General features: G+C 55.0%; 1 protein-coding gene across 6 annotated transcripts in view; it reads left to right on the top strand.

The window, feature by feature from the left end:
* Positions 1–16281, top strand: part of RGS9 (regulator of G protein signaling 9) — an 89878-nt gene extending 73597 nt beyond the window's left edge. For 4 of the 6 annotated variants that reach the window (XM_059906572.1, XM_059906571.1, XM_059906570.1 and 1 more), the window contains 6 exons: positions 533–620; positions 1099–1237; positions 3019–3104; positions 5328–5445; positions 13979–14436; positions 15851–16281. In XM_059906572.1, coding sequence (XP_059762555.1) covers positions 533–620; positions 1099–1237; positions 3019–3104; positions 5328–5445; positions 13979–14436; positions 15851–16001 — 1040 coding nt within the window. In that variant the 3' untranslated portion in view covers positions 16002–16281. Of the gene's footprint in view, positions 1–532; positions 621–1098; positions 1238–3018; positions 3105–5327; positions 5446–13978; positions 14437–15675 lie in introns of all 6 variants that reach the window. The other 2 variants (XM_059906575.1, XM_059906574.1) reach the window with 2 other exon arrangements.
* The last annotated feature ends 2218 nt before the right edge of the window (positions 16282–18499 follow it).

Here is an 18499-nt window from a genome sequence, read left to right as displayed (position 1 = left end):
GCCCTAAGAGACGGGCTCTCTGTGCACAAAGGAGGTGGGAGTCACGTGCGTCATCGACCAGGAGCAAAGTCACCAGAACCCTTCACGGAGAAAACCTACAGAGCAGCGACGCATGCGTCCCAGCCTAATCAGATGTCACTTGTCCAAGCAAGGTGTGCGACATCCTGGATGAAGAGGAACGAGACCGCCTCTGGGGGTTCATCTGAGCTCTGACTTGCGTGCCCTGGGGGAAAGCGCAGGTTCCCGGCAGACACGTAGGGCTACACACAGGGCATGTGCCCCCCTGGTTCACTGCCGGAGCACGTAGGTGCGCTCACTGGGGTAACAAGCCTCTCTGGGCCCTGGACGGAGGACGGGCTCCTTCTCCCCAGGAGCGTGTGGTCCCGCCCCCGACGTGCTCGCCGCTTCAGGATGGGATGTACCCCAGCTGACCCGTTTCTTTTCTTTCCTCCCTTCCCCTCCCGTCTGGGCTCCTGTGGACCCTTCCCCCGCCCCCCCCGCCCCCCCCCCACCCCCATCCCGGCCCGCGCAGGGGAGAATCTGGGATTCTGGGAAGCCTGTGAAGATCTGAAGTACGGAGATCAGTCCAAGGTCAAGGAGAAAGCGGAGGAGATTTACAAGTGAGGATGAGCCAGATTGGTGGGGAGGCCTCCCCGCGGCACCCCAACCGGCCCCCCCAACCCCGGTTACGCTTGAGGTCGGAGACTGGATGGAGGCCCCCCCACGCCTCGCGTCCCCATCGGTCACCGCACCTCGCGCTGTGGACACCTCACCCCTGCTCCGGGAGGCTGGAGGTCCTGGGAGAAAGCTGGGGGAGGGTCACCCCACCCACTTTTTGCTCTCTCTCTGCCAGAGGTTGGGAATTCCAAAGTCAAACACAAGTTCACATTCCCGATGCTGGCAGGGCTGTTTTCTTGCTTCTAGGAAACGTTGCTTGACGCCCTGTTCAAATGCTTTAGTGTCTCCTAAGAAAAGGACCACTTTCACCCCGGGGGACCCAAGCCACGTCTGTCAACCCCTCGCTCCCAAGCAGCTGTGAGCTTTTCATTCACTGACTCGGTCTGGCTGCTTTTGCTGACATTTTCCTCCCCGTCTCAGGCTGTTCCTGGCCCCAGGGGCGAGGCGGTGGATAAACATAGACGGCAAAACCATGGACATCACGGTCAGGGGGCTGAAGCATCCCCACCGCTACGTGCTGGACGCCGCACAGACCCACATCTACATGCTCATGAAGAAGGTAGGCGCGGCCGTGGTGAGGGTGCACGAAGGCCCGGAAGCCCTTCCCTCCCCAGGCACCGGGAAGGTTCTTTAGATGTGGGGAAAAGGGAGAGAATGTGTGGTTGCTGCTTTGCTGGTGTTAGATGCAGAGCTGTCAACTCTCTCTTCCTCCTGCCCGCCCGGCTGGCCCCTCCGTGTGCTCCTGAGCCCTCTGGCCAGGGAGGACTGCCTGCCTGCAGAGGCTGTGTGCCCTTTTTTTAAAAAAATCTATTTATTTATTTATTTATTTTTGGCTGCGTTGGGTCTTCGTTGCTGCGCACGGGCTTTGTCTAGTTGCGGCGAGCGGGGGCTACCCTTTGTTGCGGTGCGCGGGCTTCTCATTGCGGTGGCTTCTCTTGTTGCGGAGCACGGGCTCTAGGCACATGGGCTCAGTAGTTGTGGCAGGTGGGCTCAGTAGTTGTGGCTCACGGGCTCTAGAGCGCAGGCTCAGCAGTTGTGGCGCACGGGCTCAGTTGCTCCGCGGCATGTGGGATCTTCCCGGACCAGGGCTCGAACCCGTGTCCCCTGCATTGGCAGGTGGATTCTTAACCACTGCGCCACCAGGGAAGCCCCTGCGTGCCTTCTTAAGGCTTCTCACTCTGCAGTCGTCGTATAGACCGTCATGATATAGTGGCTGCACCAATTTACATTCCCCCCACCGTGTAGGAGGGTTCCCTTTTCTCCACAGCCTCTCCGGCATTTGTTATCTGTAGACTTTTTGATGACGGCCGTTCTGACCGGTGTGAGGGGAGAACTCGCGGTAGTCCTGATTTGCATTCTCTAATGATTAGCGACGTGCAGCAGCTTTTCATGTTCCTGTTGGCCATCTGGATGTCTTCTTTGGAGAAATGTCTATTTAGGTCTTCTGCCCATAGTTCTCATGACTTTGACTGCTACTACTTAGTCTTTAGAATGGTACCGTTTCAATAAATTTTTAAAAATTCTCAATTGGTTGTTGAGAAATTCTCCTAGATGTTTCTGTGGGCTTTGTCCCATGTATGTTACGACTAGAGTTTGCAGTCGGCTTGCGGGGAGCAAGCGTTGAGGAAGCGACTTCCCTGAACCTGCCGAGGGTCCCAGCAAACAGCCACACGAGAGACGAGTCTGAGCCTGGGGCTTTGTTTGGTTGGGCTGGGTTTGGTATTCTCTTGCCTTTCTACTGAAATTCAGGGGAGAAGGGGTTGTGAGTGGGCTTCGAAGTGGAGGTGCTGGGTGGGCAAGGTTGGAAGCAAGGGTCTGCCGTTGCATGCGTACTTCGCCGAAGAGCCCTCGAGACTCTTTGGGGGCGGCTATGGACCAGGGGGGTCTGCCGTTGCATGCGTACTTCGCCGAAGAGCCCTCGAGATTCTTTGGGGGCGGCTATGGACCAGGGGGGTCTGCCGTTGCATGCGTACTTCGCCGAAGAGCCCTCTAGACTCTTTGGGGGCGGCTATGGACCAGGTTCTCCAGCGCAAAGGGCAGCAGCATCTGGCCAAGACTCAGCGTGTCCCACACCCCGGGTCTCTGATTCAGCAGGACTGGCGTGGGCCTGAGAATGTGCATTTCTAGCAAGTGGCCGGGTGAAATGGATGCTGCCGGCATGGGGACCACACTTGAGCACCGCAGCTTTAGACACACATCTGAATGCCTTGCACACAAGGATACAAATCCTCTTAACTTTGCAATCTCACTGCCAAGGGAAGGCTGGGGAAACGGCAAGTGTATTCGTTTGAAGTGACACTTTCCCTCTCATAGTAACTGCTTTTCTCTTGTTCCCGCTAGGACTCTTATGCCCGCTACTTAAAATCCCCAATCTATAAGGAAATGCTGGCCAGATCAGTTGAACCTCAGGAAACCACCAAGAGAAGGCAAGTGGAATGGGTTGCAATCACTCATTGCCTGCTGCTTTGTTTACAGGGAAAGGAGGGTCTCTTTCAGCCAAATGGCTATTATCAAGATATTTGCTAGATGCAAATATTGGGGACTGGGAAGTATTTCTTAGGGTCTGACTGCCTTATTGTCTTCACCATGCTCTGAAATCATGCTGGCAAGATGTACATAGTAATTACCGCCAGTAAGTTTTGTTTCCCTAACACTGGTTTCAAAGAGTTTTGATTATGAGCTGGGATAATGACCTTTATTACAAATGGAAGCATCTCATTGGCTTTTTAATGGCTACACTTCTCCACCTCCAAACTGATGTGTAGGAATTAATTTAGCTACATCCTGGTAATGTCCTTTGTAACGGCCTAAGACCATGGAGAGAAGAGCAGATTGCACCCCAAGAAAAATATAGACTCTTAGGGAAAATGTACAGGAAAACTCTAGGTATTCTTGCTGACCCCGGGGGACTGCCTTCTGTATTCATTCTCACCTTCCTCACTGGAGACATGGAGCATCCCTTCTGGCAGAGCCCTTGGGCAAAGGATGAAATGTTCTGAGGGGCAGTTTGAACTCCTTTTTTGGGGGAAAAAGAAAACTCTACAGGGACTAAAGATTCAAAAGAGTAGCCAAACGGCAGCTTGAACAAAGACGCAGGACTTTGGCGGAGGTTTTCCCAGCGCCAGCGCATGTCCTGTCCCCCCCTCCCCAGGCCCCCCCTTAGTAGATGTTCCCCCCCCCCCCGCCCCGTTTGCCAGCTCAGCCCACGCTGGGCTCTTTTTCCAGAGTCTCCAGTCAATTCAAAAGAGGGGTGGTTGGACCAGAGCCTTTGTCAAAGGAGCTTAAAAAAAACCCCAACTTGGTTTCATTCTTGAGGATAATGGCCCTGTTATGAAAAGGAGAGAAAGGAGGTCTTTGTGGTGCTATTCTTCTAGGTTCACGGGGTAAGGAAGGGAGTTCAGTGTCCCTGGGGACTTGAAAGCTTTTCTTTAAGCCACAAGAAAGGGCCATAATAGCTCCAGAAGTTCTGCCAGAAAGTAGTGGGGAAGGGAGGAGAGCCTCGTATGTCTCTCTCCAGATGTTTTTTAAGTTGGCACAGACCTGAGAAATCAGCTGAGGGCTTTTGTGGGGCATCCGGGTGCTTGGCTGGGGTGGCACTAGACCACAGGTGCAGTGCTCGGCTGTGAGGTCGGGTACCGCGGTCCGGTGATGCTGTCACCGCTACCCGGAGTGAGAACACCCCCGTGGGACGTGGGAAGCCCGGCCTGGAACTATGTGGGGATGGCAGGGCGGGTATGAGTTTGTCCCGTGACTCTCAGGCGTGAGACAGCGCACAAAACTTAATTTTTCCAGAACAAGTTACATGGAGCTCCAGGAAGTCAGGGCTGGTGGGAGCCCTGACTTACGGGTAGGGGAGCCTCTTCCTCCCTAGGGTGGATGCTGGAGTTCCAGGGGCTTACGTGGTCCTGAAATTTGCGGAGGTCCTAGGTTTTGTCTCCCCTTGCTGCTGAAACGCGTATTTTCCAAGCCTGCTCTCCATCGCCTGCCTCACTCAGATACCTGGAGCTTTGTCGTGGCTCCCGAGGTCGTGGTGGAGAGTTTGGGGTCGAGGATCCACGCTTGGCTTTCGCGGACGGGGTGACGGCTCGCGCATGCGCACAGCGCTTTGCAGGAAGGGTCCGCAGGGTGTGGTGCATGCGCACAGCGCACGGCTGCTCATCAACCCTCTTCCGGACCCTTCCCCTTGCTCTGCCCGTGCAGCCTCGCTCTTCGATGGCGCCGCTCTTTCCTTCCTTCCCAGAACCTTGGCTTTTGAAAACAAGCGTTCCAATTCTCCCTGGAGGCAAGAACCCCTGGGTTTCCAGTCTCCAGACCCTCCTTGTCCGCTTCTTTCTGGAAGGGCCTCCAGGAAGATAAGATGCCTCGTTGATTTCTAAACCTCATGAAAGGTGGTCTTACTTGGCACCATCTGAGTCTTCCTGGCCGCGTCTAAGCCTAAGATCTGATGGCAGCTGGTCCTCAGTCTGGTCCCATCCTCCCAGCGGGGAGAAAAGAGCCACGGCTGGATGTGCCTCTGAGGGCCCCCCTTGAGGTTCCCCGCGGGGATAAGGGGCCGATCCGGAGTCCGCCTCACCTCCCGCCCGGTGTGCCAGTGTCGCTTCGGGGAGCGCGTGGCCCTCCACCGACCACCGTTCTCTCCTCCCGTTCAGATCGAGCCTCCCGTTCATGCGGCGCCCCCTGCGCTCCAGCCCAAGCCCCGTCATCCTCAGGCAGCTGGAAGAAGAAGCCAAGGCTCGGGAAGCGGCCACCACGGTGGACATCACCCAGGTCATGAGCAAGCTGGACCGCAGGAGCCAACTCAGAAAAGAGCTGCCTCCCAAATAAATCCACAGTTACTTATTTATTCCTGGGGAGGGGGGGGAAGCACGCGGGCGAGGGCGGCAGAGGGGGTAGGGGGAAGAGTCTAGAGGGTTCTGCTCCCCATTCATGGGGCGGTGGGCCAGTCGGGTTCACCCCCGATTCCTCGGACCCCTGTCTTGGGCTTCCTCCTACCCCTCCAGATCGCCAAGGGGCCGGGCGGGCACGGGGGAGGGGGGGAGAGGAGGGCTGCACCTGACTCCGTTGCTGTGACATCGCCTGTCTTACCCTCCGGAGTCCTTGGGGGTGAGAGCCAGAGGGAAAAGCTGCTTCGTGAACCGCCATTGGCGAGAAGGGCGTAGTTAACTACCCCCAGGGTGTCGTTCCGCACGTTTGTTTCCAGTAGCTTCATGAAGCTCCTCCTCCCGTCTCTCCAATTTAGACTCTGCCTCTAAAGCAGCCAGGGACGGGCCCCCCAACCAGGGGCTGGCTGCAGGGCTCCCCTGTAAATGCCCTTTCCTGGGGCCCCTCTGTCACACCTGCCTGGAGAAGCTCTGCTGAGACATTTCTTTTGAGCTTGTTCTTAGTCCTAAGTTTTGAGGGTTGGTGGGCTCTCTCCTTCCCTTTTGCCTCCCCATCCCCCTTTTACATGATGCCAGGGGAATTAGTAGCTTGTAGGAATGAAGGACTTAGGCCAGAGGCTTCCAGAGAAGTCCAGGTAAAATGGAGCATCTTTTTGGTTAAAGGACGAAGGTGCTGATGTCTTCATTCATGGGAGGAGGGATGATTAGAGGTCTGTGACATTTTCAAAATGAGTCAGGGTCAAAGATAGTACTCTTTGGGATATCTAGATATTGGTGCTTCCCTCCTCCGTAGCTTTAGATTAGGCTAGCTTGTGGTCAGGGGTGGGGGGTGGGGGTGGTCAGGACAGTTCCAGCTCTGACCTTGGAGGCCTAAATGTAATTCTTGAAGTTGGGTTTGCTCCTGTACACCTGTGTAAGAATGCAAAAGAGATAAAATAAGTGGATGAACAAGGTACCGACCTTCTACATCAAGAAGACTCACTCAGCAAATTAACTGAGCACCTATTATGTGCCAGGCATTGGTGAATAACATAGACATGGTCCCTGCCCCATGGAGCTTATAGTCCAGGACTGACAAAAAAATAAGGTGTATCAGGTAGTGTATCAGGTAGCTGCTGCTGTGTAACAAACAAGCACACAACTAGAGTGGTATAGAAGAGTAAGTGTTCATGGCTTATGCATATAGGGTCATCTCTGTGGCTCTGTTGATCTTGGTGGGGCTCATTCCCACGCCTGGTGAGGGTTGATCTGTGGCAGCCTAGGCTGGGATGAGTTGAAGGATTCTGCTCACATGTTTCTTATCCTTCAACAGCCTGGCCTGGGCATGATCCTATGAGGATGGCAAAATTGCAGGGGAGTTGGTGGAAGCACGTAAGATTCTTGAGATGAAGGCCTGGAACTGGTACCTCATCTTAATAACCAAAGCAAGTCACAAATCCAGCCTAGAATCAAGTGCTGGGGAAATCGATTCTACCTCTTCAGTGAGAGAAATTTCAAAGTCTCCTGGCAAAAGACAGGGAGATGTGGAGGGCTGAAGAACTGAGGCCATCCTTGCAATCGGCAACTCAAACAAAAATATGATAAAACCCATAGAATGTGCTTTAATGCATATGGTGCCGTAGTAGGGGGATGAGACATGTGTGGACTCAGGGGGTCTCTCTGAGGTGGTGGCGGATAAGCAGAGGATGCAAAAGATTTGGCCGTAGAAGGAGTGCAGGTGAGGCAGGAAGAACTTTCCAGGCAGAGGGAGCTGCATGAGCAAAGGCTCAGAGGTGGGAAATGGCTCAGACTGAAAGGCCAGCTGAAAGGAGCCTGGTAGACAGAGGGGCAGTGGTACCAGATGAGGTTCAAGAGGTGGGCAGGGCAGGCCATCGAGGGCTTTCCAGGCCATTGTAAGAGGTTTGAGGCTCTTGGTTTCATGTTAGCAAAGGGATTCTATTACTCTCCCCGTCTTCCCCAGTCATAGACTGGTTTACACTCTGGAAGAGCAACTAGAGAGATGCTTTGTTCATCTCTCTTTTGAAGAATGTTGGAGTCCTCCAACTCAGGGGCAGCGCCTCAAGCGGAAATTTCAGGTGATGAACCATTGTAAACTGAGTGACATGAGGGAAGGGACCGTGTCTCACTCACTATTTGGAATCTGATGCTTTAGATCTAGTGAATTCTGCATAAACACATTACATGGATGGATGGATGGATGGATGGATGGATGGATGGATGGATGGATGGGTGGATGGATGGGTGGGTGGAAAGAGCCCTGGGTTTGGAGAAGGCCTCTTAGGCTCTTGTCCTCATTCTGTCGCTAGCCATGTGGTCTTGAGCAAGTCACTTCACCTCTCTGCTTCATAATTTTTGAAATGAGGGGTTGGGACCAGATCCATGTTTCTCAAACCAGACTCAGTGAATTCCAGGAGCATACCCAGCCTGGGGCATCAGTTTTACTTGAAGATTTGCAATGGAAGGAAAGTTAGATAATTTTTAAAATTTCACATTAAAATAATCATGAATATATTACGAATTAGACTGCAAGATGTACATGAATTTTTTAAGATAAAAGCTGAGACATCAAAGATATCTCATGCCTGGCTGTGGCAGGTTCAGGCTTTTGCCCTCAGACTCCTGGGAGAGCATGGTTGCCCAGTTCTCCTGCTGTTTGGCCTGCTTCTGTGGGGAAGTTTGAGAAGCATGGAACTGGAGGTATTTGCCATCCATCCTAGTTACCCCTGTATGAGCTGAGGTTACACACCTAACAAAATGGTGGTGGGGTGGTGGGAGAGTTGAAATGCACCTTGAATTCTTCAGGACACAGAGCATGTCTTGGTCATCTTTCACTCAGCGATTCACCAGCCCACTCCTCACTCATGAGACATGTCTGCCTCATGTGCCTGTCAACCTCCTGCAGAGTACCCAATGCACTGTGTCAGACGCATAGTAGGTGTGGCGCACGCATTGATGGAAACCTTCTCGGTGTCAGACACACAAGGATCCCCAGTCAAAGGAGAGGCACAGACATGTCAACAAAGTAGGTTATCGTTCCTTATTGGACGGATGGGTGCTTCCACATTACCCTTCTGAAGGAAGGGAGATGACACATGGCTTCACTTCTGGATGCGTTCCACAAGTGTAGTCTATATATTTTTTATTATTAAAGTATAGTTGGTTTACAATATTATATTAGTTTCAGGTGTACAACATAGTGATTCAATAATTTTATAGATTATACTCCGTTTAAATTTATTATAGAACGTTGGCTATATTCCCTGTGCTGTACATTACGTCCTGGTATCATTTATTTTATACCTAGTAGTTTGTACCTCTTAATCTCCATCCACAAACGTATTTTAAACACCTGTTTTGTGTGAGAGCCCGTGGTGGGTGCTATGGCACAGATGCAAAAATGGCCGAGGTGCTCTCTGCCCTCAGGGGGCTGACAAGGGTGCCTGGAGGTGATCTAGGCTGGGTGGTGTACAACACACTAGCGGAGCACAGAGATGGGGGAGAGTTGTCTGGCGGGGGTCGAGGGGGATCCACCAGGAAATTCTCATGTTTGGTGGAAAGGAGCCCTACCCAGTTTTGAGGTTTTGGAAGTGTGTCTGCTTCTAGACTCCAGCCACTGGTATCTGCTCCTGCCAGCTTTGATGCACTAACAGTAGCCCCACAGGGTCCATTTGAATCTCAAATGGTGTAAAAATAGTATTTATTTGGACAATAGTATTGATACATTTAAATTACTATGATATTCTCTATTCTGCCACGTACTTAGGCACTGTCTTAATTCCATTAATGCCGTATTGTAAACAGCTTGAGTTTCTCTACCCATGTGGTGTATATCTGATGCTAGAATGTAAGTTATGCCATAAGGTACCAGGATTCATTTTCAGGCTTGGCTTTTAGAGAAAAGACTGCTTTTGTTGTGAGGGTTGAGTGGAAGTACAAGGGCTAGGGAGTAGAGTAGAGTGCTTAGGAAAATGCCTGGCATATAAGTGCTCAGTAAATGCTAGCTGCCGTGATCATCATCACAACCATCATTATTATTACCATCACCACCATCATCCCCATCATCCTTACCATCACCATCATCATCATCAACATCACCATCATCAGCACCATCATCATCATCAATATCACTGTCATCACCATCATCCTCACCATCGTCATCACCATCATCACCATCACCACCATCATCACCATCATCACCACCATCATCATCATCAATATCACCACCATCATCATCACCATCATCATCATCAATATCACCATCATCATCATCACCATCATCCTCACCATCATCATCATCACCATCACCATCATCCTCACCATCATCATCATCACCATCACCATCATCCTCACCATCATCATCATCACCATCACCATCATCCTCACCATCATCATCATCACCATCACCATCATCCTCACCATCATCATCACCATCATCCTCATCAATATCACCATCATCATCCTCACCATCATCACCATCACTATCGTCATTGTTGTCATCAGTATCATCAGCACCAACCCTAGTAGCTTCATGGTCTTAAAGTAAGCTTGTTCTTCCTTGCATTTGTCAGTGTTGCCCAATACAGTGGTTCGTTATTCTTTATTATTTAGGGCATTTCCTGAGGTGTATTTAAAGCCTTGTTGACCCAAACCATCTTACTTTTCTTCTCTCTCAGAGTCTAGCTCTCCAGGGACCATTAGGATATATTTGAGGGGAAGAGAGTGGGGAATTGATGTCATGTCGTATGTCCGCAGTTCCTAGGAGAGGGCTGACCAGCAGCAGTGTAGTGACTGGTCAGTCCACGGGTCCCCAGTTTCGTCTGTTCAAGATGGGAAGGTCTTGCGCTGGGCGGTGGCAGATGAGCTGACTGGTACGAGAAATGGGGTGTTTGCCCATGTGGATTTTTCTCCACGGGGCCAACTGTGCTCATTTGCTTTTGGGGGCAGCAGGGAAAGGGCGAGTGAGAGGGGCTGGGAAGGGGGGACCGGTGCATGGAAGGCGGCCCTCTCCGCCTGCCTGCTCCCAGGAAGTGGCCACAGGGTCTCCTGCAAATTCTCAGCCAGTTTCTGTACGGAAAGTGAGTTGCGTCTCTGCATCATCTGCTTTGCCTGTCATGAAAAGCCTGTGCTCGTGTTCTCATGCCACTGAACCCGCTCCATGTCATGCTCTTTCTGCAGCAGAATAAAACAGCAGCACGAAAGAAAGCCAAGCACTCCTTCACTGTGTCTCTGTTGTGTCATTTCTTTGCCACGTGCCTCGCACACCGCTGCTTTGCTGCTTCACACCCGTGGTGGGTATAGGAGGGGCCAGGGTCTTGGTGGGAGTGGGTAGAAAAAGGCATCTTGCTCAGAGTGTCCAGGGCCACGTAGGCTGATGCCTGTTTGCCCAGAAGAAGGGACCTTCTCAGGCCAGGTAGGTGCAGCAGGACAGTAGCCATCTTCCTAACGTGTCCTGTCATTCATCCTGGAAAAAAGCAGGTGCTGGGGGGAGGAGTGGGGTGGAGAGGAGGGGCCAGAATTGGGCGGGGGGATGTGGCGGGGCTTGGCTGTCCTAAGCTGTATCGTCTTGGTCAAGCTGCATCATCTCCATGAGCCTCTGTTTTTTTATCTGTAAAGTGAGGATTATAGCAGGAGTTGACCGCAAATTCTGAGTGAGTGGGATTTAAGGTAATGAACTGGGGGTGGGTGTGTCCTTGCTTAACTCGATGCCTCTCCATCTCTCTGAACAAAGCCTGGTTCCTAGTTTGCCGTTTTGGCCCACGACCCCAAGTCCCATCCAAACCCCCCAGGCAATGGGCTGGCAGCATGGACCAGTAGGAAAAGCAAAGGCTTTGGGGTTACACAGACCTGGGGTCAGAGTCTCATTTGGTCACTGTATTAGTTAGCGATCACCGAGGGACAGATTAGCACCGACAAGCACCATTTATCAGCTCGTAGTTGGCCAGGTGAGACTGGGCAGGACTCTCTGTTCAGGGTTCGCAGTCAAGGTGTCGCGAGGCTGTGCGTGCTCTCATCTGGAGCCTCTTCCACGGTGTTGGAAGGATTCCGTCTCCTGTTGTGGGACTGAGGGCCCCCTCGTTTTTGCCAGCTGTCGGCTGAGGGCTGCTCTCAGCTTCCAGAAGCCGCCCGAACTCCTTGCTGCACGCTCCCCACCCTCCATCTTCAGAGCCAACCGTGGAGAACTCCTCCCTCGTTGAATTCCTAATCATGCTCCGAACCTCTCTGACTTCTGTCTCTCTGGCTTCTAGACTCAGATTTGAAGGGATCAGGTGATGAGATCAGGGTCACCGGGATAATCCCTTTTTAGAGTTGCCTGTGCCGTATGCCATAGCCTGACCTTGGGGATGACTGCCCCGTGACTTCCACAGCTCACACCCATCCTGAAGGGCAGGGGCAGGCATCTTGGTGCCACCTTAGAGTTCTGTGTTCCACAGCCACTGGTTTGTGGTGGAAGCATGGGGACGGTACTGAACCCCTCTGGTCCTCAGCATTCTGGTCTCTAAAATGGGGTGGTTATAGATGCGTTGAGCACCTGGCACATCGTAAGTGCTTCATAAGCTGCAGGGCCGTACACCTGACAGTCATCTCCCAAACCCTTCATCAGGGCCCAGCCGTCCCTCTTGTTATTCTCCTTTGCAGGCTGTGCCCTGTAGGAGGCAGGTGTCGGAAGTGCAGTGCACAGCGCCCCAAACTTACTGGGTCTTGCAAAGCATCTCCTTCGCACACGCAAAGTTTGTGAGACTTTGCTTTCCCTGAGTGCCCCCTGTGAGGTTCTCCTCCAGTGGGTCTTGGGTGGGGCTGGGCTCTGCATTTGTAACGGGCACCCTGCGCGATTCTGACCTGCAGCCTGCACTGAGACATCCGGCTGGTGTCACCCACGCAAACTACGGAGCCAGTGAGCCTGGTTTTGCAAAATCTGCTCACCGTTCCCGCGTTCCTGGGGCTTGGCTTCTGGAAGCCTTAGTTTTCTCATCTGTAAAATGGGCATAATGAGAGTTGACTGCCTCACCGAGTGGCTCTGGGAGATAAATGCAATAGTCCACATAAAGTGCTCAGCCCAGAAACACATTTGCTAAATTGTCACTGCATGTTAACAGTAATCACAATGATGATTAGCGTAATAACCCAGTGGCCTCAGCTCTGGGCCTCGGCTCTGGTTTGTCGGCCTGCCTGAGCAGTGGAACAGCATCAGCGGCTCCGAGCTGCTGTTTCAGAACCGAGTGTTGCTTGAGCTTCAGGGAGCTGGTGGGAGAGAGTGGAGACGGCCCTCCCCCACCCCGGTGGCAAAGCCCCCTGTGGCCCCCTGGCCTTGCTTTTCCTCTCAGGGCTGTTCTCGGATGTGCCCTTCCCTCTTCAGGTCGGGACCAGCACACTCCTCAGAAGCCAGGAGACTCCAGCTCAGCGCCCGGAGCTGCCCTCCTTCGGCCCCAGGGCAGTGCCCAGGCCCCTGGGGACAGGTGGCTCCCTCTAACGGGGACGTCTGTGTGGCAGTGACAGTTTCAAAGAGGCTTTTTCTTCCCTGAAGGCATTTCTCTCCTGGAGGCAGTGTCGGTCCAGCTGTCCCGGGAGCCGTCTCCCCGCCAGGACCAGCACAGCCCCCAGCTCCGTCCACACTGGGCTTTGATGTGGCACGTGGCCGGGGCAGGCCTTCGGGGTGGGGTGGGGGGACACAAAGCAGGCCGAGGAGAGGTGAGAGCAGAGAGCCTTCCTGCTGAGGAGTCGGATTCTAGCTTCCGCCGTTAGCTCAGACGAAGCTGTCTCGGGCTCCTTCCCGACAGCGTGCCTGACCCCGTGCTCCTGCCCCCTGGTCGGGCCCCGTGGCCCGGGGAGGCTGATCTGCTGACCTGCTTCCCCTTTCCCCACCCATAACCTCCTTGTCTGTGTTTCCAGGCTCCTTCTCCGCGGAAGGTCCAGGTCCTGCTGCGCTGCCTGCGGGAAAGGGCACGGGAAAGGGTGGGCCCGGCCATCCCCGGGGGAGACCCGTGGACATGGGTCGGGGCTCAGGACCAGACGGGTGGTCTTAGGCCTGGGGGGGTCAGCACGAGCTCCTCGTGCCGCCTCCGCTGCTCTGCGGAAAGGGTGTTAGAGGCCTCCAGACTCCAGGCGGTACCGAGGACGGAGAAGGGAGGGCATGATGGACCGTGGGTGCAGGCGGTGCTCGCTGGGGGCGGAGTCCAAGGCCGATTGGAAATCCAGCCTGGCCACACCCCTGTCCCAGGCCTGGAAGAACGGCCGTCTGTGCCCTGGGGTGCAACCCCCCAGCTCTGGGGACGTGGCCGGGGCCTGGGGACGGGCAGGCCCCTTGGTGGGAGGTCTGTGTGCGGCCTGCCCTCGGCCCAGGCGGCGGGGTCAGCCGAGCGCGGCCCGCGGGCCGTGGACCAGCCACACGGCTCACTCGGCGCTCTCCCCCTCCTTCTCCGCAGCCGGGCCAGCGCGCGGCGCCCAGCCCTCACCTGGCCGTGTACACCGGGACCCGCCTGCCCCCCTCTCCTTCCAGCCCCCGCTCCCCGCGCTGCCGCTCGCCGCGGAGGCCCTTCCCCTCGCCCGGCCGCTTCCTCCGGCGGCCCAGCAGCACCGTCTGCCCCTCGCCCATCACGGTGGCCTTGGAGGGCTCCCCGGGCGAGGAGCAGAAGCGGGAGGCCGCCCGCGGGCGCGCGGATGCTGGGACCGGCGGGGCCTCCGCGGACCAGCCCCGGCTCCGGGCCCCTCCCAAGGCCCGCGTGGCCCTGTCCCTCGGCCGGTTCCTGAGACGAGGCTGCTTGGCCTCCCCGGCCTTTGCCAGGCTCTCCCCTAGGTGCCCCCCTGTGCCCCACGGGAAGGTGCAGCCGCTGGGGGACGCGGGCCGGCAGCTGCCACGACCGAGGTCCCGGAGAGCAGCCAAGTAAGGATGGAGGGGTGTGTGTGTGAGTGTGTGTGATGGAGGGGTGTGTGTGTCTGTGTGCGCACGCACGGGCACGTGGATGTCTGGTGAGGACCGAGGCTTTGGGGGCTGGGGCTGGGGGCTGGGCTAGGGGGGCAGTAGGGGGCTGGGGTCTGGGGTCTGGGCTGGGGGGCAGTAGGGGGCTGGGGACTGGGGGCTGGGGGCTGGGCTGGGGGGCAGTAGGGGGCTGGGGGCTGGGTAAGGAGGATTCTGGGAGAACAGACACCACCCACAGGCCCATTAAACTCCTCGGCCTCTGGGTCGTTTCCAGACACTCAGTGCTGCCCTCTCCTGTTTTTCTGAGGAAAAGGAGAAGAGTGCCTTTCTTTTCCATCTTTTTTCCCCTTTTTTATACTCTTGCACCCACCCTGCTCCACCCCCAAAACGTTAATCTAATGAATCCGTCGCATTTTTAAAGGTCCGGAAAGGTCAGTGGCAGCAGTGGGACCCACAGGCGGTGCTGGGGCCCCGGCACCCCCTCCCCTCCCCCAACCCCTCCTGCACACACCTGCCCCGTGGCTCAGAGGCGCTGCAGGGGTGCTGACCGTGTCCGGTCTCTGCGCAGGGGTGGCCCCTCTAAACCCCACTGTGGGCGGTGCGGTTCCCACCTCTGAGGACCCCCTGCCCCGAAGCAGCTCTCTGGGTGCAGAACAGAGGCTCTGAGGGGCGCTTGATCACTCCCAGACCAGGGGCAGAAAGAAAAGTTACAGACAGTGCAAAACAAAGAATCAGCCCCCATCTTTATTTGGTTGGGGGGGGGAGACAGCAGGCGGGGGGGCAACCTCGCACCAACCAACAGGCTCCTGCGCTTGGCCCTGCCAGGTCTTGGAGAAAGAAGGCGCCTGCTGAGGTCTCCGGTTGCCATGGAGACCCACGCATCTGGCCTCTGCTGTGCGCTGTGCATCCGGGCATGGGGGAGGGGAGGGGTCAGGATCCAGGGTGAACATATCTGTTGATTCCTCCCAACTGGCTCTGCTGAGGGAATGTTCTAGCTTTGTGGCTACAGCCAGGCCACACATACAGGCTTGGGGCTTTTAAAACTGTTCTCAGTGGCCACCACTTCATCAGAAGGCAGTTTAAAGGGGCTGAGGATTAAGTCCTGGCATGTTCTATAGGAACATCCTGAATTCATCAAAACCATAAAAACTCAAGCCCCTTGAAAATGAAAGTAAAGCATTTTCTGAGTTGTCCTTCATTCAGCAGGAAAACAGGAGCCTCCCTCCTTCCCCAATGAAAGGGTTCCGCCGAGCCAATCCCTGCACACACAGCTTTTGGCAAATGCACCTGTGTCCACGCTTCTTCAGGGATGTCAGGGTGAGTTGGGGATTTGGTGACCTCCTGTCCCCACACGCCTGCTTTCCTCTTGTGCCTGAAGCTTCTTCCAGATCAAAATGGATGTGCCTATGGGGAGCGGGACCTGCCTGATGGACTTGGAGGACACGGGGACAGGAGAACGGAGTGACCAGGCCATAGAAAAGGAGGTCATCTGCCCCTGGGAGAGCCTGGCCGAGGGCAAAGCTAGCTGAGCCCGGGGCCTCGGACTAGGCAGTCGCTCCCGCACACTCGGCTGGATGGGGCCGCGGGACATGCTTGCTCTAAACCAAAGCGCATTAAGATCATATTTGGGGATTGGAGAGACAAGACGGATGGATGATGGAGAAGAGTGCTGTGGCTGGGCTCCCCCTGACCAGCCCCTTCCCTCGACCCTGACCCTCGGTCAGAAGAAAGGCATGTGGACCAGAGGACTTGACTTGCTGCCTTAAAACCGATAAAAGGTTACCTTGTCAAAGTGTTTTTGGATTGGAATGTTAGTGTGTGTCTGGTTTTATTAGCTATTTATGAGATAATCTCAAGTCTTCTTTGGTTTTCTGGACCAAGGGAACTGAATCACTTCCAAGAACTCCCTCCCTGTCTAAACTGGGTTTTCTGTGATGCTCTCATCAACGGAGCCCCCCGGGAGGAAGCCCCAGGCTGTGGCATCACACAGGAAGAGGGGGCTGGGGAAAGGCATCCTTCTAGAATGCCAGGTGTGCTCCGATCCGCCCAGAGGCAGAGGCCAAGATGGGATGAGGTGGGCAAGGGGATTGCTGGGGGAGACACCTGTGAAGGATGATGGGTGGAGGCTGGAGAACAGGGGGAGGGCTCTCGGACCACGACCACGGTGCGGGGCTGACCTCTGGGGAGGCGGTGGGCAGGGAGTCTCAGGTGGCGGAGCATTTCCAAGAAGGTTTTGGCCATGCTGCCCGGGTGTCCTTGAGCCGGTGTCTTGTGAGAACGGTTCTGCCTTAGGACCCCCACCAAGCAAGGTCATTGGCTGGGAGCCCCCGTGGGCAGCCTGGCCCTGGTGTGGACGTGCTGGGGACCCTCAGTCCATTTGCCCCCTGAGCGCACATTTTCACGTCCGCTGCACGAACGTCGGAGGCACTTCTGGAGGTTTGGGCCTCGGTGCACCCCGCCCACCTCTCCTCCAGTTATTAAGGCAACACGCCTTGACGGAGCCCCAACAAGCATTGACGGAGCGCCCCCTATGAGTGCAGTCTGCGCTGAGCCCTTGTGGAGGCAGCTGTGACCTCTCAATGCGTGGAGTTCATCTAGAGCACCGGTTCTCAACCAGCGTCCAGCTCTGCCCGCAGGGGACGTTGAGCAGGGCCTGGAGACATTTTCAGGCGCCATGACTGGGGCGGAGAGCGGTCCTGGCATCGCGCGGGCAGAGGCCAGGGTCGCTGCTACACATCCTACAGCGCACGGGGCAGCCCTCAACCCCCCCCAAGATGATCTGGTCTCAAATTTCAGTGCCGCTGTGGAGGAGCCCGGGACTCGAAGCTACAGGTTACGCCCTGGGCTGCTCGACATTGTCATTGGTTTCTGCCCAAAGCCCTGAAGTGTTGCCCCAAAGGGTCCCGCTGGGCTCATACTTGGATTGGACAGTGGGTTGAGATTAAGGGTTACGTGGTGAATAAAACATTTCTTAAAAGTTGCCTGGAAAGTCCTCGTCGGAGGAAAGATTGTAAGTGATTTGCCAAACACTCATTATGCCCTTCACCGTTAATCCTCAGCTTCAGCAGAAACCAGTTAGCAGGTAGGAGCCCCTCACTTGCTTGTAACCTCAGACAACTTACCTTATCTAGCCCATAAGTACTGGGGCCGCTGAGCCATCTCTCTGCACGCCTCTGAAGATGAATGCAGGTAGGTGTGTGCCCAAGACCCGGACTCACTGCCCCTGCAGGGAACACAGATGCTTCACCACTGAAAGAGTGTCTCATCTTAGATTCTACAGAATCCACTCTTTGGGGCTCACAAGAGTCCCTCGTCTAGGGGAAAGGAAACATTTCTCCCAGAGAGTAAGCAAAATCAGCCAGATCTTTCTTGGAAGGCGAGCAGGCCAGTTAATTTGATGCCTTTACTTGCAAAGCTCGTCTACAATGAGATTAAAGGCAAATCCATACCCTACCAGCAGCCAGTGTGTCTAGAAATCAGGAGAATTTCAACCCTGGACTTGCATACTTGTGTTAGGGGGCTGTACTCCTAGGCCCCCAGGGTCCTACAGAGAAACCAAGCCCAGCATCAATTATGGGAGACTGGAGGATTCCCTGGTTGGACTAGGTGAGGTCCAGGCCAAAGAGCACTAACAAAGAGGCCTGGAAGGGAGGCAGTGGTTTACACGTGGAGGGGTTTCTGTCTCTGTCACATCCTTGCTCAAAGGCAGGAGGCGGCCCAGGGTGAGTGGACTCCAAGGAAGAGCGGAAATCCAGGGACCGAGACGTTTTCATCTTGCTGCTCCACCCCTCCCCTCGGCGCTGGTATGATTATTCTCCGTCTTGTCTGGACGTTAGAATCTTCTGGTCCAATCAAGTCAGAATCTGGAGGTGGAGCCCTGGCATCAGAGGGCTTTTTTAGAGCCTTTGCCCAGGTGATCCCAAGGTCCCGACAAGGTGGGCAACCACTGCCCTGGGGTAGTGACTGAAGCTGATTCACCACCCCCACGTCCATGGTCATGCCTGGGAAGACAGTGGGAAGAGAGGAA

Source organism: Balaenoptera ricei, chromosome 20 (assembly GCF_028023285.1).
Source record: "Balaenoptera ricei isolate mBalRic1 chromosome 20, mBalRic1.hap2, whole genome shotgun sequence".
Classification (NCBI taxonomy): Eukaryota; Metazoa; Chordata; class Mammalia; order Artiodactyla; family Balaenopteridae; genus Balaenoptera; species Balaenoptera ricei.
This window is presented reverse-complemented; position numbering and strand designations above follow the sequence as displayed.